The sequence below is a fragment of the Lepus europaeus genome, chromosome 17 (assembly GCF_033115175.1).
Source record: "Lepus europaeus isolate LE1 chromosome 17, mLepTim1.pri, whole genome shotgun sequence".
NCBI classification, from domain to species: Eukaryota; Metazoa; Chordata; class Mammalia; order Lagomorpha; family Leporidae; genus Lepus; species Lepus europaeus.
This window is the reverse complement of record NC_084843.1, coordinates 25,267,783-25,284,879: the sequence shown is the minus strand read 5'-3', so window position 1 is coordinate 25,284,879 and position 17,097 is coordinate 25,267,783. Positions and strand designations below refer to the sequence as shown.

The window sequence follows — 17,097 nt, the reverse complement described above, 5'->3', positions numbered from 1 at the left end:
TCTTAAGAGCTCCATGTTGACTTCACTCTTTCACTCTGGTATTAATTCATCTAACAGTTACTGGACACTCACTGCATTCCAGCTGATATTCTAAGCCTAAGGAGGTAGCAGTGAAGAAAACAGAACCCAAAAATCCCTGAGCTCACAGAGTTTACATTCTGGGGAAGGGAAACAGAGTAAAAATTGGCTGAGTTCAATATATAGAACATTGTATGTCAAAAAAGTACTGTGAAGAAAAAAAAAGCAGGTTGAAACACGTTTCACCTTTGGGGACACCACGGACTTACATGGACAGCCAATTTTCTATTCAAAACACCTGATGCATGCCCACTGACCTTCTAGCAAACACTCAGTTTTAATTTACAAAATATTTGTGGATCCAAGGTGATGGCAAAAGTGGCAGTGCCAAAGTAACTTATTTCTACTAGATTCTCAACTGATACAAATTTTTTGCATGATTAATATTTCAACAAATATTTACTGGGTAAGAGTTATAAAACAGGCATTGTGGCAAGTCCTAAGGGATCCTTCTTTTCAACAAGATAATCATCAATTGAGGGAAGAAGTAGTATCAACAAGTATCAGCATCAGAAAGCTTGTTATGTTGTCGTAGAGGGGTGTTGAAATATTACACGAATATCAAGGATACAGTGATGGGTTCTTCTTGATGGTGTGAAGGTGATGGACAGAGACAGACATTAACATCAGCATGGACTTATAAAATGACATAAGTGGCAATCAGGTGTAGGAAAATTCATCACAGTATTTTTAAAGATAAATTTTTGTCAGTTGTATGGTTAGTCCTTTTATGCACTAATCATCTCAGATAATTAGAAAGTAAATATTTGAAAAACCATCTAGTCATCCAGTGATCATGTGAAAAAAAAGACAAACCACCCAAAAGTTTAGGCTGCTGCTGATTAATGATATTTCCCTGGTGTCTGAGATTTGAGTCACTGGGGTCAGAGTTATTTGGTGAATCACCATTACTTAAAAGTTTCTGGAGTTGTCTTGATATCATCTAATTTTAGACTGTAAATTTAAAAAAGACAGACTCTGATCTGACAATAGGCTCAAAACAAAACTCAACCACCTGAGTCTCACAATAACAATGAGTCTGTGTCAGAATGTGAGGGTTAAAATTTGAAGTTTTCTGACCTTGGTATGTTATATTAGTAGTTTATGTGATTTTTATTTCTTTAAGATAAACTTGGGTTTGTCATTCTATTATTTCCTTTCATCGATAAATATGTTCAGGGGCTGGCACTGTGGCTTAGTGGGTAAGCCTCTGCCTGCAGCACCAGCATCTCATATAGGTGCTGGTTTGTGTCCTGGCTGCTCTTCTTCTGATGCAGCTCTCTGCTATGGCCTGAGAAAGCAGCAGAAAATGGCCCAAGTGCTTGGGCCCTTGTGCCCATGTGGGAGCTCCTGGCTCCTGGCCCAGCTCTGGCCGTTGCAGCCATTTGGGGAGTAAACCAGAGGTTGAAAGACCTTTCTCTCTGTCTCTCCCTCTCTGTGTAACTCTACCTCTCAAATAAAATAAATAAATCTTAACCAAAAAAAGGATGACTCAAGTGCTTGGGTCCCTGCCACCCACATGGGAGATCCAGATGAAGCTCCTGGCTCTTGGCTTTGGCCTGGCACAGCCCTGGCTATTGCAGCCATTTGGGGGAGTGAACCAGCAGATGGAAGAGCGCTCTCTCTCTCTCTCTCTCTCTGCCGCTCTCTCTCTCTGTAACTCAGCCTATCAAATAAAATAAATCTTTGGAAAAAAAAAAGAAAACATAATATCCAAATGTGTTTTAGAATACTAGCATTTATAAAATAAATTTCTATTTGCAACTTTTGTTTGAAGGAAAAAAATGGATGGAGAAAGGAAACTGGATACTTGAGATTAAATTCATTATCTGGAATCCAGTTTCTGCCCAGATAACATCTGCCTTGTATTTTCCCATTGCTACAACTATTTACATTTCCCATGCCCTCAGTCAGTCCTATAACGTGACTCAGGCCTATGTAAAAGCCTGTCATGTGCATTGCAGGGTGAGCTGCCAGAAAGATAATGAAGCTACCTCATGCTTGTGATTTTGTTAATGGCCAAAGCTTGTAAAATCCTGAGACTCTTACGTATTCCAGGTCATTACTGATTTTTCATTGGCACCCGGGTCATAAGAAATGATGTTTAGGGCTGGTGTTGCGGTGTAGTGGGTAAAGACACTGCCTGCAATGCCAGCATCCTCTGTGGGTGCCAGTTCAAGTCCCAGTTGCTCCACTTCTGATCTGGCTCTGTCAATGTGCAGCATGTGCAGCAGAAAATGGCCCAAGTCCTTGGGCCCCTGCACCCATGTGGGAGACGCAGATGAAGCTCCTGGCTCCTGCGTCAGCCTGTCTCATCACTGACTGCTGCAAACATTAGGGGCGTAAACCAGCAGATGGAAAATCTCTGTCTCTCCTTCTCTCTCTCTGTAACTATGCCTTTCAAATAAAAAAAATTTTAAAAAAAGAAAACTGCCTTATTGCCCTTGCTGCACTTGTTGCCTTTGTTGCCCTGTGCCTTCAGGGCGTGTGGCCTTCTGGCGCCCACTCTGTCTTCCGGCGCCCACTCTCTGTTTTCCGGCGCCCACTCTCTGCCTTCCTGCCTGCACGCTTGTTCCACATGGCTTGCTCCTGGCCTGCTTTTTGCTTGGTATGGAAACAACTTAGCCTCTAGACTTCTCTTTCTTCCCTAAATAAAGCCTTCACTCTTCTGCACATTTCTTTCACTTAATAAAATCCTTAAAAACTTAACAAAGTAAATAAATAAATAAAATTTGAAAAATAATACTTCAAGAAAGCAATGGAATCAAAAAGTTTCAAATCTATTTTTCATTGTGCTTTCACTGGTTTTACATATGTTAATTGATGTCCCAATCATTTTCCTCACTTATTTTGCTATAAAATGAAAAGTGAGCTACTGTGGAAATTAATTTCTAACTTAACTGCAAAGACTATGGCTATATTAATATCCTCTATATGACCTGGAGATATCAAATGGTAACTTTATATTTCTACTTTCAGGAAAAGATTAAAAGGCAGAGTACAAAAGTTCAAGTATTTTGCAAAGATATAATGCATCTCTCTACTTTTGTTGTTGTTCTAGCTCCCCAATAAGATCACAAACTCTAAGGAGATTGTGCCTGGCTGGTCATCACCTGATTCCCCATTGCCTAAAGTGTAGGCACCACTGTACTGAAGGACCTTGGTAAGTATCTATTGAGTGAATGAATGGCAAACCCTACCTTTTGGAAACTTCCTTCCACCATTTGCTCTGATCTTGTTCCTCTCCCCTAGATTTTCTCCTGCTTCCAGTGTTTTGTCTCCTCAGACCCTTCCTTCTCCTCCTGCCTTTTGGCTGTCAGCTTCCTCCCCGGCCCCGTCTCTTCTCTGCACTCTTCCATTCCTTGTTCATAACGCCCCTCCTGCTGCTCCCACTGTGCTCTGTGAGAATGCTGCCGACACCTGTGTCTCCAGCTCTCTCCTCCCTCACATGAGGTCTACTTTGCCAGCTTCCACCCAGCATCTCTGCCTGGATACCTGCCCAGCACCTCAAATTCAGTGTGTCCAGAAGTGAAATCACACCTGGGCTCCACTTCTGTTAGTAGTGGTGCCACCCTTTCCCCAGTCACTCAGTCAAAATGCCAGTCTCTGGCCCTTGCAGTTCCTGTGACTAATCTGGAATAAAGCCCAGGATGGTATCCTCTCTCCTGCACGGCTCCCGGGATGGTTGTGTGAATCAAATGAGAACACTTATACTAGACCTCAGCTGTCAGGCCAACAGCAAGAGGTACCAGGTAATTACCCTGAAAGTTTCCGCCTCTTCATTGACTAGCCCAGCAAGGGCCGACAGGGGCAGCACCGGTCCATAGATGGGATCCTTGGGCATCGAGGTGGGGAAAATTACACTTGTTTCATCAAAAAATGAACCATCTTCTAGAGGTAGTTTTACTGACCTGTGGGGGGAAAAGGGACATCAGAAAAATCAGATCGACAGAAACATCCCTGATGCAACCACTGTACATTGGTGGTGAGTGAGGTGGGAAGACATACAACTTTTTTTTTTTTTTTGGACAGGTAGAGTGGACAGTGAGAGAGAGAGCGACAGAGAGAAAGGTCTTCCTTTTGCCGTTGGTTCACCCTCCAATGGCCGCCGCGGCCGGCGCACTGCGGCTGGCGCACCGTGCTGTTCCGATGGCAGGAGCCAGGTGCTTCTCCTGGTCTCCCATGGGGTGCAGAGCCCAAGCACTTGGGCCATCCTCCACTGCACTCCCTGGCCACAGCAGAGAGCTGTCCTGGAAGAGGGGCAACCGGGACAGAATCCGGTGCCCCAACTGGGACTAGAACCCGGTATGCCGGTGCTGCAAGGTGGAGAATTAGCCTATTGAGCCGCGGCGCCGGCCGACATATAACTTCCAAAAACAGAACTTAAGATAAAGGCGAAGTGGTCAATTTTAAAATATATAATATGCCATAAAAGGACAAGTTAGCTATTCACTGAGTTATAAATTGAGTAACAGGGATCATCAGAAGTTTACCAAGTTAGTATCTAAAGCAAGAATCATACGTTTGAATGCTGATGGGGGCCAGGCAGGTGCTGTGTGGTTGTTGGGGACCCTGGCAAATGGAAAGGTGTTTATCCCTCATAAATGTGGCAGGTGCCACTCAGTCCCAGCCCAAAGGGCTGTTGACTTGAGAATTTCAGTTCCAAAATTTCAAGAAAACACTATTATCTAAACATATATGAGAAATTTTTCAAATTTTAAAAGTTGGCAACTAGCTCAAATAAAACATGTTGTAGGCTGAAAACATATGTGTGCTATTTTCAGCTACCTTTGCAACCTCTGCTACTAAGTATTCATTTTTATATTTTTCATGTATTTACTTTTAATCCATAACATAGATAATAAAGAGGAATCTGGAGAATTCATGGTCTTGAATTTTAAATCCAGAATTCCCTTGGTTATGTCTTATGAATGACAAATAACTTTGAAAAGAAAAAAACACACAAAAACTGTACCTGTTCTTGAAATGTAAGGTTTATGGGTTTTTGAATTCTGCTTGCTTTATGAATGAAAATGAATCCACTCATTTTGTCTCCCATTTCTTTTGCTTATAGAAAAATCACAACTCAACATTCAGAACTAGAGTACAATATTCAAGGGAAGTAAAGAGAAAAGGGGGTGTGATATATTACATGCCTGCCTTGGCAAGGATCTGATAAGGACATGATCCCCTTGGTTTAAAGGAAGAGTACTGTCATGTCAGACTAGAGAATTATTGGTTATTCAATGGGTTCATATGAAAACAAAGTCGAGACACAAAGAGTACTGAGCAGAAAGAAGTGTCTCTTTCAGGGTTCTCTATTTTGAAAGCTTTATTTACCAACTTCACATTTATCTTAAGGTTTTTTTTGTTCAAAAATTATAGTTTCAAAAGCATGTGTATGCAACATCTCTTGGTCTTTGACCTCACAGAATCAGAATATGCTGAAAATGGTCAATTCAGTGGCACTTAGACCTGTGAACTCTCTCAACAAAGGCACTCATTATCATCAACTATTACCAGGGCATGTTGTAGAAGTTCTCTATGACCCAATAATGTTTTTTAATGTATAACTATTTTTTCCATAAAAACAACTTTAGTAATATAGTGATTCTTCCCACCCACACCCCACCCCTCGTCCTCCTCCCTCTCCTATTCCCATTCTTATTTTTTACTAAGATCTATTTTTAATTAACTTTATGCACATACAATTAACTCTACACTAAGAGTCCACAAATTGTATGAAAAAAAAAAAACTTCCTCAACAGTCAAGATAAGGGCTGTTCAAAGTCATTGCATCTTGAAGTGTTAATTTCACTTCTATATATTACCTTTTAGGTGCTGTATCACAGATCAGAAAGAAAATATGTTTTTTTGCCCTTTGGGGCAGGCTTATTTCACTAAGTATGATGTTATCCAGTTTCATCCATTTTGTTGCAAATGACAGGATTTCTTTTCTTTTTTTACTGCTGTGTAGTATTCCATGGTATACGTATCTCATAATTTCTTTATCCAGTCTTCAGTTGGTGGTTATTTGGGTTGAGTCCATATCTTAATTATTGTGCTGCAATAAACATGGGGGTACAGATAACTCTTTCTTATGCTGATTTCATTTCTTTTTGGTAAATTCCCAGGACTGGGATGGCTGGGTCACATGGTAGGTCTATATTTAGATTTCTGAGGTATCTCCATACTGTCTTTCACAGTGGCTGTACCAGTTTACATTCCCATCAACAGTGGATTAGGGTACCTCTTCCCCCTCATCCTCGCCAGCACTTGTTGTTTGTGGATTTCTGTATGAAAGCCATTCTAATGGTGGTGAGGTAAAACCTCATTGTGGTTTTGATTTGCATTTCCCTGAGGCTAGTGATCCTGAGCATTTTTTCATGTGTCTATTGGTCATTTGGATTTCTTCTTTTGAGAAATACCTCTTTAAGTCCTTTGTCCACTTCTTGACTGGGTTGTATTTTTTGTTGTTGTTGAGTTTCTTGATCTCTTTATATATTCTGGTTATTAATCCTTTATCAGTTGCATAGTTTGAAAATAATTTCTCCCAATCTGTCATTTGCCTCTTCACATTGCTGAGTGTTTCTTTTGTTAGTGCAGAAGCTTCTCAATTTGATGTAATCCCATTTGCCAATTTTGGCTTTGATTGCCTGTGCCTCTGAGGTCTTTTCCAGAACTCTTTTCCTATGACAATGTTTTGCAGAGTTTTCCCAATGTTCTCTAATAATCATAGATTTAGTTCTTTAATCCATTTTGAGTGAATTTATGTGTAAGGTGTAAGATAGAGGTCTTGTGTCATACTTTTGCATGCAGAGACACAGTTTTCCCAGCACCATTTGTTGACGAGACTGCCCGTGCTCCAGGAATTGATTTTAGCTCTTTTGTTAAAGATAAGTTGGTTGTAGATGTGTGGGTTGATTTCTGGCATTCCTATTCTATTCCATTGGTCTATACATTTGTTTTTGTGCCAATACCAGGATGTTTTTATTATAACTGCCCTGTAGTATGTCTTGTGATGACTCCAGCTTTGTTTTTGTTGTATAAGATTTGGGGTCTATTTGGGGTCTCCAGTGATTCCATATGAATTTCAGCATCACTTTTTCTAGATCCAAGAAGAATGTCCTTGGTATTTTGATTGGTATCACATTGAATCTGTAAATTGCTTTAGGTAGTATGGACATTTTGATGATATTGATTCTTTTAATCCATGGACATGGAATATATTTCCATTTTTTGTGTCTTCTTCTTTTTCTTCCTTTAATGTTTTGTAATTCCCATCATAGATATCTTTGACATCCTTAGTTAAATTTATTCCAAGGTATTTGATTTTTTGTAGCTATTGTGGATTGGATTGATCTTAGAAGTTCTTTCCCAGCTGTGGCACTCTCTGTATATAAAAAAGCTATTTTTCTGTGTGTTGATTTTATATCCTGCCACTTTACCAAACTCTTCTGAGTTCCAATTGTCTCTTAGTGGAGTCTTTTGTATGTACAGACTCATGTCATCTGAAAATAGGGATAGTTTGGCTTCCTCCTTCCCAATTTGTGTCCCTTTTATTTCTTTTTCTTGCCTAATGGCTCTGGCTAAAACTTCCAGGACTATAATGAATAGCAATGGCAAGAGTAGGCATCCCTGTCTGGTTCCAGATCTCAGTGGGAATGCTTCCAGCTTTTCCCCATTCAATAGGATGCCGGCCATGGTTTGTCATAAATTGCCTTGTGTTGAGGAATGTTCTTTCTATACCCAATTTTCTTAAAGTTTCCATCATGAAATGGTGTTGTATTTTATCAAATGCTTTCTCTGCATCTATTGAAATAATAATGTGATTTTTTTCCTTAAGTTTATTAATTTGGTGCATCACATTGATTGATTTGAGAATGCTGAACCATCCATGCATAACCAGGGATAAAGCCCACTTGGTCTGGGTAAATGATGTTTCTGATGTGTCGTTGGATTCAATGGGCTAGTATTTTGCTCAGGATTTTTTTAAAGATTTATTTTATTTATCTGCAATACAGTTACAGAGAGAGGTAGAGACAGAGAGAGAGGTCTTCCATCCACTGGTTCACTCTCCAGATGGCCACAACGGCCAGAGATGCACCAAACCAAAGCCAGGAGCCAGGAGCTTCTTCCTGGTCTCCCGCGTGGGTGCATGGGCCCAAGAACTTGGGCCAGCCTCCACTGCTATCCCAGGCCATAGCAGAGAGCTGGATGGGAGTAGAACCAGTGCCCATATAGGATGCTAGTGCTTCAGGCCAGGGCTTTAACCTGCTGCACCACAGCACCGGCCACTGTTGAGGATTTTGTTTCTGTGTTCATCAGGAAAATTGTTCTGTAGTTCACTCTCTCTGTTTTATCTTTTTCAGGTTTAGGAATTAAGGTAATGTTGATTTCACAGAATGAGTTTAGGAGAATTCCTTTTATTTCAATTGTTTTGAATAGCTTGAGAAGAATTGTAGTTAGTTTTTCTTTAAATGTCTTGTAGAATTCAGCAATGAAGCTATCTGGTCCTGGGCTTTTCTTTGCTAGGAGGGTCTTTATTATTGATTCAGTTTCCATCTTGGCTATTGGTCTGTTTGGATTTTCTGTGTCCTCAGGGCTCAATTTAGGTAGGTTGTATGTGTCTGGGAATCTATCCATTTCTTCTGTGTTTCCCTGTTTTTTGGCACACAGCTCTTTATAGTAATTTCTGATGATTCTTTTTATTTCTGTGCTATCTGTTGTTACATTTCCCTTTTCACCTCTAATTTTATTCATTTGGGTCTTCTCTCTCTTAAATTGGTAGTTGGGCCAATGGTGTGTCAATTTTATTTTTTAAAAAACCAAGTTTTTGGTTCCCTGATCTTTCGTAATTTTTTTGGTTCGATTTTGTTGATTTCTTCTTTAATTTTAATTATTTCTTTTCTCCTATGGAGTTTTGGATTTGGTTTGCTGTTGTTTTTCTAGGTCCTTGAGATGCACTGATAGCTCACTTATTTGGTGTCTTTCCAGTTTCTTGATGTAGGCACCAATTGCTATAAAATTCTTCTTAACACTGCTTTTGCTGTATCCCATAAGTTTTGATATTTTATACTGTTGTCTTCATTTGTTTCCAGAAATATTTTGATTTCTCTTTTGATTTCTTCAATGACCCACTGCTCATTCAGCAGCATGTTGTTCAATCTCCACGTGTTTACATATGTTTCAGAGATTTAGTTGTTGATTTCCAGCTTTATTCCATTGTGGTCAGAAAAGATGCATGGTATGATTTTGATTTTTTTGAATTTGCTGAAACTTGTGTTATGGCCTAGCATGTGGTCTATCCTAGAGAATGCTCTGAGCACTGATGAGAAGAATGTGTATTCTGCATCTGTAGGGTGAAAAGTTCTGTAGATTTCTGTTAGGTCCATTTGGTCTATAGTACCGATGAACTCTTTTGTTTCCTTGCTGATTTTGATGGTTTTTCAATTGCTGAAAGTGGAGTACTGAAGTCCCCCATTACTATTGTATAGGAGTCTATGTCTCCCTTTAGATAGATTAACATTTCTTTTAAATAGCCCAGTGACCTGTAATTAAGTGCATGTACTTTTACAATAGTCACATCTTCTTGTTAAATTGATCCTTTAATCATTACATAGTGCCCTTCTGTGTCTCTCTGAACAGTTTTTGTGTTAAAGTCTATTTTGTCTGATATTAGGTTGGCTACACCAGCTCTTTTTTGGTTTCCGCTGGCATAGAATATCTTTTTCCATCCTTTAACTTTTAGTCTGCGTGTAACTTTGTTGATGAGATGTGTTTCTTGAAGGCAGCAAATAGATGGGTTTTGTTTTTTAATTCATTCAGCCAGTCTGTGTCTTTTAATTAGAGAGTTGAGATTATTTGCGTTCAAGGTGACTACTGATAAGCAATGATTTGGCTCTGCCATTTTTCCATGAATGTTCCTATTTTTTACTTTAGATTTCTTTTGTACTTTCACTGGGAAATTTTCTGCCTTCACTTTCTTTCATAGTGATGACCATGTTTCTGTGTTTCTGTGTGTAGCATATCCTTAAGCATCTTTTGTAAGGCCAGATGAGTGGTGACAAATTCTTTCAATTTATTTTTGTTATGGAAGGTCTTTTATTTCACCTTCATTCATAAATGAGAGCTTTGCAGGGTACAGGATTCTGATTTGACTTTTTTTTTGTCTTAAGACTTGTATTATATCATGCCATTCTCTCTTAGCGTTTATGGCTTCTGATGAGAAGTCAGCTGTGAGTCTAACTGGAGATCCTCTGAAAGTAATCTGGAATTTCTCTCCTGCACATTTTAGAACCTTTTCTTTATGTTTTACTGTGGAGTTTGACTACAATGTGTTGTGGTGAAGATCTTTTCTGGGCATTTCTACTAGGAGTTCTATGTGCTTCCTGCACTTGGACATTCCTTTCTCCAAATTAGGGAAATTTTCTGTAATTTCACCTAAAAAAAGCCTTCTACTCCATTCTCTCTTCCCACATCTTCAGGGACTCCCAAGACCCATATGTTGTGTTGATAGCATCCCATAAATCTCTGACATTGTTTTTTAGTTTTCTAATTTCTTCTTCTTCTTTTTTTTTTTTTATCTGACTGTAAAATTTCCAGAGATTTGTCTTTTAACTCAGATATTTTTTCTTTTGGCTCACAGAATCTATTCTTAGGGCTTTCCACTATACTTTTTACTTGTTTTATTGAATTATTCATTTCCAGTATTGCATTTTGATTTCTCTTTAAAATCTCATTTTTGTAGGAAAAATTTTCATTCATGTCATGTATGGATTTCTTTAGTTCATGAATTTGCTTCTGATTACTTCTAAGTAATCCTACAATCAATTTTTTAAATTCCATTTCTGGCATTTCTTCAATCTCTTCATTTCACATTTTAGTATTGAAGTGTTGTGTTCTTTTGGGGGCATCATGTTATCTTCCTTATTCTTGTTCCTTGAATTGCTATGTTTATTATAAGGCATTTGTGGTGTTCCCCCCACGATGATGGCTTTTATCTTTGAACGATTCTTCTGTGGCTTAGTGGAGTGCCTGCTCTTTCAGTGAATACCCAGAGGTGTTTGCTGGGTGTGGTCAGGGAACTCTGCTCAGTGCTCCTGGGTGAAGGCAGTATCCAAGATGACACCTAAGTTGGCATGGTGAATCTCCTCTTTTTTTTTTTGTATCAGAGGGGAGGTTTGTTCTGCTCTGTTGGCATATTCTCACTCTCACCTTCTCTCCTCAAAGGAGACCAATGCCTGGACATTAGCCCCAGGGGTATGATTTTCATCCATGCTGCCACAAGAACCACACAAAGGATCTGTGCAGTCCTCAGTGTGAACTTGGATCCTGCTGCAATGAACTTTACCAGAGAATCAGGGAGCCCCAAGTATGTGGAGCCATCCACAGTGACTGGTCAAAGTCCCAGTCACACTCTGCACCCTTCCATGCAGCCACAGTGTTTTCACAGTCTTGGCACACAATGCTCCCACAGTCATAAGCACCCAGCCTCCTGTCTATTCTCCCAGCCAGACTCAGGCTTCTCCTCTTGGTTGGTTGCTGAGCACTCAGATATGAGCTGGTATATCTGGTTTATTTATCCAAAATGGCACCTGTCCTCTCTTGGCTAGTTACAGGATGCCAGTGCTGGGTGGTCAGAAAGAGAGAAATGTGCCCCCTTTTTTTCTCTCTAGGTTGGCAGGTACACTGTGCCCCCAACCCAGGGCTCCAAGCTGGGCCCACCTCAGGCTCTTCCCACAGCTTTATCACCAGTGGCTTGAGCTGCTGCATTCTGGTCTCACCTCACTGCAAAGCTGGTGCGGAGGGCTCTTAGCTGCTGTGGTCCTGAGTTGTGCTTGTCCACACCCTCCACATAGGACCACAGTGTCTCCTCATTTGCATAGAGTTTTCTCTGCCTTTTTATTCCTAACCCTTACCTGAGATTGGACTCTTTCTGCTTTTTTTAAACTATCCTCCCCTAGACTAGAGGAGTAAGTGCTCTCCCTATGCTGCCATATTGAACTTATCAACCCAGTAATGATTAATCAGGCAACTCCCATGACTCCACTCTATACACCTACTCCTTTGTGTGGGAATAATGTTCTGAATTTGCACTGTAATCTACCTTTTATATTTCACAATTTCATACTTTTGGGATAGCAGAAGGGCATCAAAGTTATAGGAGCCAGAAGTCCTGTCATTTGCATACAATTAGGCATATTTTTAAATACTTAAGAATAAATCAAAATTCAGAAAACTAAACCATATGAAAAAAAGGATCTGCTATATTTTTAAAAACTCATTGGGAAATCAAGTCACTCAGAATCCCTTTGAAATTTAAACAATCACTTTAAGGAAATTATATATGTAGAAAGATATTAATTACAATAAGCTGTATGAGCAAGTATGGATATGTGCATTTATATGTGTATAAAGCCACTATATTTATCATACTGCTGTGGGTATTGTAGTGTTGCAGGTTAAGGTACCACTTGGAATGCCCACATACCTTATCAGAGTGCCTGGGATCAAGTTCCACTTCTGTTTCTGACTAGCTCTGTGCTAATACAGCTGGGAGGTAGGTGATTGCCCAAGTACTTCAGTCTCTGCCATAATGTGGGAAACTCAGATGGAGTTCTTGGCTCCTAACTTCAGCCTGGTCTAACCCTGGCTGGTGTGGACATATGGAGAGCGAATCAGTAGGTGGAAGAGATATGTCTCTGTGTCTCTGTCTCTATCTCTCTTCCTGTCACTGTGCCTTTCAAATAAATAAATTAATTCAATTTTTAAATATTCATCAAATTGACTCATTACACACATACAAATGAAGACTACCACTTTGTTGTGCAGTAACAAAATCTCCTACTTTGCTTTGAAATAATGCTCCTGATTACTTCTTTCAATGGTCCACACGGTCACTGTACTTGGACTTGATAAGCATAGCTGGTGCCAGTTCATGGGGTTGAAAGACATCTGGCTCACATCTACACCAGGTTGTGATTTCTTGCACAAGATGACATTCGATTCCCAATTCCTTAGAGGAAAACAGCATTGCATGAAAAATTAGTTTGAATGGCATGTCTTAAGAACAGTTACTTGTTATTACACATCATACATGAATAGGGAAATAATTTATAATATAATTTAATCTATGACATTAAGGTGTATAATTTATAAATAATTATGCTTATCATTATATTGTATCCACTGTATCCTTCTAAGAAACAAAGTAACTACATACTTTTAAAATATTATTCCCTTATATGCTACATCAAGACTATTTTATCATCCTTATTCAATTTGAATTTAACTCAGCTAACTTAGAATGAGAGATAAATAATCACACTTGCTAAAACCAACCAACCAAGTGCAGTCTCTAAACCTCTAAATACTACAGAGGAGCACTCCACATGGATCTTGGTATGCCAGACTCAGATGCAAACTGATAATTCACTGAATTTTAAAATAAAAATGATAGTATATTAAAGTGGATTATTTTATTTAATCATTTGAGAGAATATCCTGAACTCGAACCATGGGCAAAGTCTGTTGCTAAATGAAAGGAAAGGAAAAAAATAAATATGAACTCTGCCCTCAAATGAGGAGCCAGCACTTCATTCAGGGTCACCATCAGGAAAATAGAACTAATATTTACTGAGCTCACTTTCTCTTCTGGCTCCCTCCTGCTCTCATTTCCTTCCATCCCCATTACAAATGCCCAGTCCCTCATGTCAGTCATTCTCTTGCTGCTCTCTTTGGCTCTCTCCATCCGCTGCCTGGCAGAACCTCAGCCACAATTGAAAGGCTGGGCAGCTGGAGACAAAAGAACAAAGATAGCAGGACTGTGCATATCAGAGACAACATACACTTGTGGCTACTGCCCACATTCGTCCCTCAATTCAACCTCCGATCCTGCTGTGTTCCTCTGGCTGTTTCTCTCCCATGCTCTAAAGCATCCATTTTTTAACATTCTCCATCTCTAGAGGCTTCTAATCCTCTCACCTCCCTTTCAATTTCAGTAAGTGACCCTGATTTCCATGAAGTAAAAAGAAGCTATCAGCTGAGAATTCTGCAAGTTTGCCGGCATGCACACTTGTTAGTGTCTGCATGGTTAACAATCTCACACTCCTCCTACCTCAGGCCAATCTCCCCATCTGTGCTCTGGATCCTTCAGGCCTTGCCTTCTTAGGAACATCATCGGATCCTTAAGTCCTTTTCTCCTGCACCCTTAGCCTCTCCCTCTCCCCCAACTCCTTCCTGCCAATCCTAGCAGAGTGCACATCTACACCATCGTGAAAAAGCCTCTCCTCAGTCTCATTGCTCTGTGTCCCTCTCGCCTGCCCTTCCCATCAAGCCAAACTCCTACACTGACATATTCTAGATTCACTGCCTCTGGACCTTTACTCCCACTCTCTCCTCATCCCAGGATACCGGCCTCCTATCACCATTACTCCAGGGACACACCTCTGTGCAAGGTTCACAGATCTCTGCTTCATCCTAAATCTTTTTTTTTTTTTTTTTTGACAGGCAGAGTGGACAGTGAGAGAGAGAGAGACAGAGAGAAAGGTTTTCCTTTGCTGTTGGTTCACCCTCCAATGGCTGCCGCGGCTGGTGCACTGCAGCCGGCGCGCTGTGCCAATCTGAAGCCAGGAGCCAGGTGCTTCCTCCTGGTCTCCCATGCAGGTGCAGGGCCCAAGCACTTGGGCCATCCTCCACTGCCCTCCTGGGCCACAGCAGAGAGCTGGACTGGAAGAGGAGCAACTGGGACAGAATCCGGCGCCCCGACTGGGACTAGAACCCGGTGTGCCAGCGCCTAGTGGGCCACGGCACCGGCCTCATCCTAAATCTAACAGGCATATCTCAGTCCTTACGTAACGCCATTTCTGCAGAATCTGACACTGCTCACCTTACTATCTTCCGGAATGACTCTTGGAAATCTGTCACATACCTCTGATTTATATTTATATAAATTATATACTTCTTATAATTATATAAATTATATAAATTTATATACTTCTTATATAAATTATATACTTATTTTATTTTTAAAAAAGATTTATTTATTTTATTTGAAAGGCAGAGTTAGAGAGAGAGTCTTCATTGTCCAATGTGAAGTGATGCTATAACTAGTACTAAAACAGTATTTTTACACTTTGTGTTTCTGTGTGGGTGCAAACTGCTGAAATCTTTACTTAGTATATACTGAATTGATCTTCTGTATATAAAGATAATTGGAAATGAAAAAAAAAACCTGGTGTTAAATTGGAAATTGCATAGAAAATTAATTAATTTTTTAAAAATATCATGTAGGATCTCTGTCTTTAATGTGCTGTACACTGTTATTTAATGCTATAACTAGTACTCAAACAGTATTTTTCACTTTGTGTTGCTATGTGGGGGCAAACTGTTGAAATCTTTGCTTAATATATACTGAACTGATCTTCTGTATATAAAGAGAATTGAAAATGAATCTTGATGTGAATGGAAGGGGAGAGGGAGCAGGAAAGGGGAGGGTTGCGGGTGGGAGGGAAGTTATGGGGGGGGGAGCCATTGTAATCCATAAGCTGTACTTTGGAAATTTATATTCATTAATGTTGGGCAGGTCTGCAGAAGCCAACATTTTACATTTCAAAGTCCTGTCCAGACCCAATAACTTTCCAGGTGATCCCAGCCCTTCCCCCGTGGAAAAACTAACACTAGCAATAAAACCATTACATCCTTCCTCCAAATTAGGCATTCTAGAAAAACCCCTTGACCCACTGGGGTTCCGGCAAGACTCCCCCTGTCTGATAACAAACCTGGGGAGGAATTTGCTACACACAACGCTTTTTCCTGGAGGAGAAGGGGCAGGGGGTAGAGATTCCCTTAAAAACCAGGAGTCTAAACAAAGACTGAGCACTCAGTTCCCTGCTCTGCTGAGCCGCCCACCTGGCCTGCTCCATTCTACCATGCAACCTCGCTCTCCCCCAGTCTGAGTGACTAGGCACTCCATCTGTCCCTTCCATTCTGACCGATGCCCTATCCCCAATAAAACTTTGTTACTCAGCTTTCTGTCTCACGACTGACTTCTTGAGTGAAGGCAAGAATCCCACGACTTCTCTATGGTGACAGCTTCATGAGTGTATACAAAAGTCAAAGCTTACCAAATTTAATACTTTATATATGAAGTTTATTTTGTGTTAATTATAGCCCAAAACAAAGCTATTTTTTAAAAAATTTTACATTAACTAAAGGTGATTATCTGAACCTAGATTCAGGGTTCTGGAGCATTTATGGCTTCTCTTAATTAGACAAGCTTCCTCTGAAGCAGTTGGTATCATGCATAGATGGAGAAATGGTGCAGCGTTGAAGCTGGTCACATGAAATGACCTGGCAGAGACCAGAGAGCATCTTACCTGCTGCCAGTTCCTGCACACTGTCAAATGTGGTATACTGTCCCAGTCTCTGAACATAAAATTGCTTTGATGTCTCTTTAAAAAAAAACACTTCAAATTGAGCTCTAATAAGAGACCATCATAATTTTAAGTTAAAAAATGCAAAAACTCAAAGGTTTTTTAAAGAAAAGATGAAACTGTAGGTACTTATAAATGTATTCTTTGCCTAAAAGTATTATAGCTGTTAATAAAGAAGGGGAATACTTAATCTAGCTCTCATATAGTTTTTACTCTGACTGCCAAATTTCATGCCCAGATACAGCAATTATATTAAACCTTATGATTAGGATTTTTATTCCTTCAATTTTTGTTTCATATTTTTCATGTGTATGTCCTGTAATAAAATCCAGAAGCATAAGATTAAAATGTAATCCAGTGAAAGGTTTTACGCAGGATGATGCCACTTACCAGAGGGCCAGTTCAAATTCTGGGAGAGACGAGTAAGTAGCCAGGTAGGTGCCACAGTAACTGAATGACAATAATGTGTAATCCAGAAGAACATTGCCTAAAATGTAAAATCCATCATGAAAATTTGATTATTCAGTTCAGGTTAACAATGGTCTTATGGTTTATTTCCCCTTTTTAATGATCTTCACTTAAT

General features: G+C 39.9%; 1 protein-coding gene across 5 annotated transcripts in view; it reads right to left on the bottom strand.

Moving 5' to 3' along the window:
* CFAP43 (cilia and flagella associated protein 43) overlaps window positions 1–17,097 on the bottom strand; it is a 107,280-nt gene that overhangs the window by 87,502 nt on the left and 2,681 nt on the right. For all 5 annotated transcript variants that reach the window (XM_062214746.1, XM_062214748.1, XM_062214749.1 and 2 more), the window contains 3 exons: window positions 16,905–17,001; window positions 12,929–13,096; window positions 3,839–3,989 (listed from right to left, as the gene is read on the bottom strand). In XM_062214746.1, coding sequence (XP_062070730.1) covers window positions 3,839–3,989; window positions 12,929–13,096; window positions 16,905–17,001 — 416 coding nt within the window. The remainder of the gene's footprint in view (window positions 1–3,838; window positions 3,990–12,928; window positions 13,097–16,904; window positions 17,002–17,097) is intronic.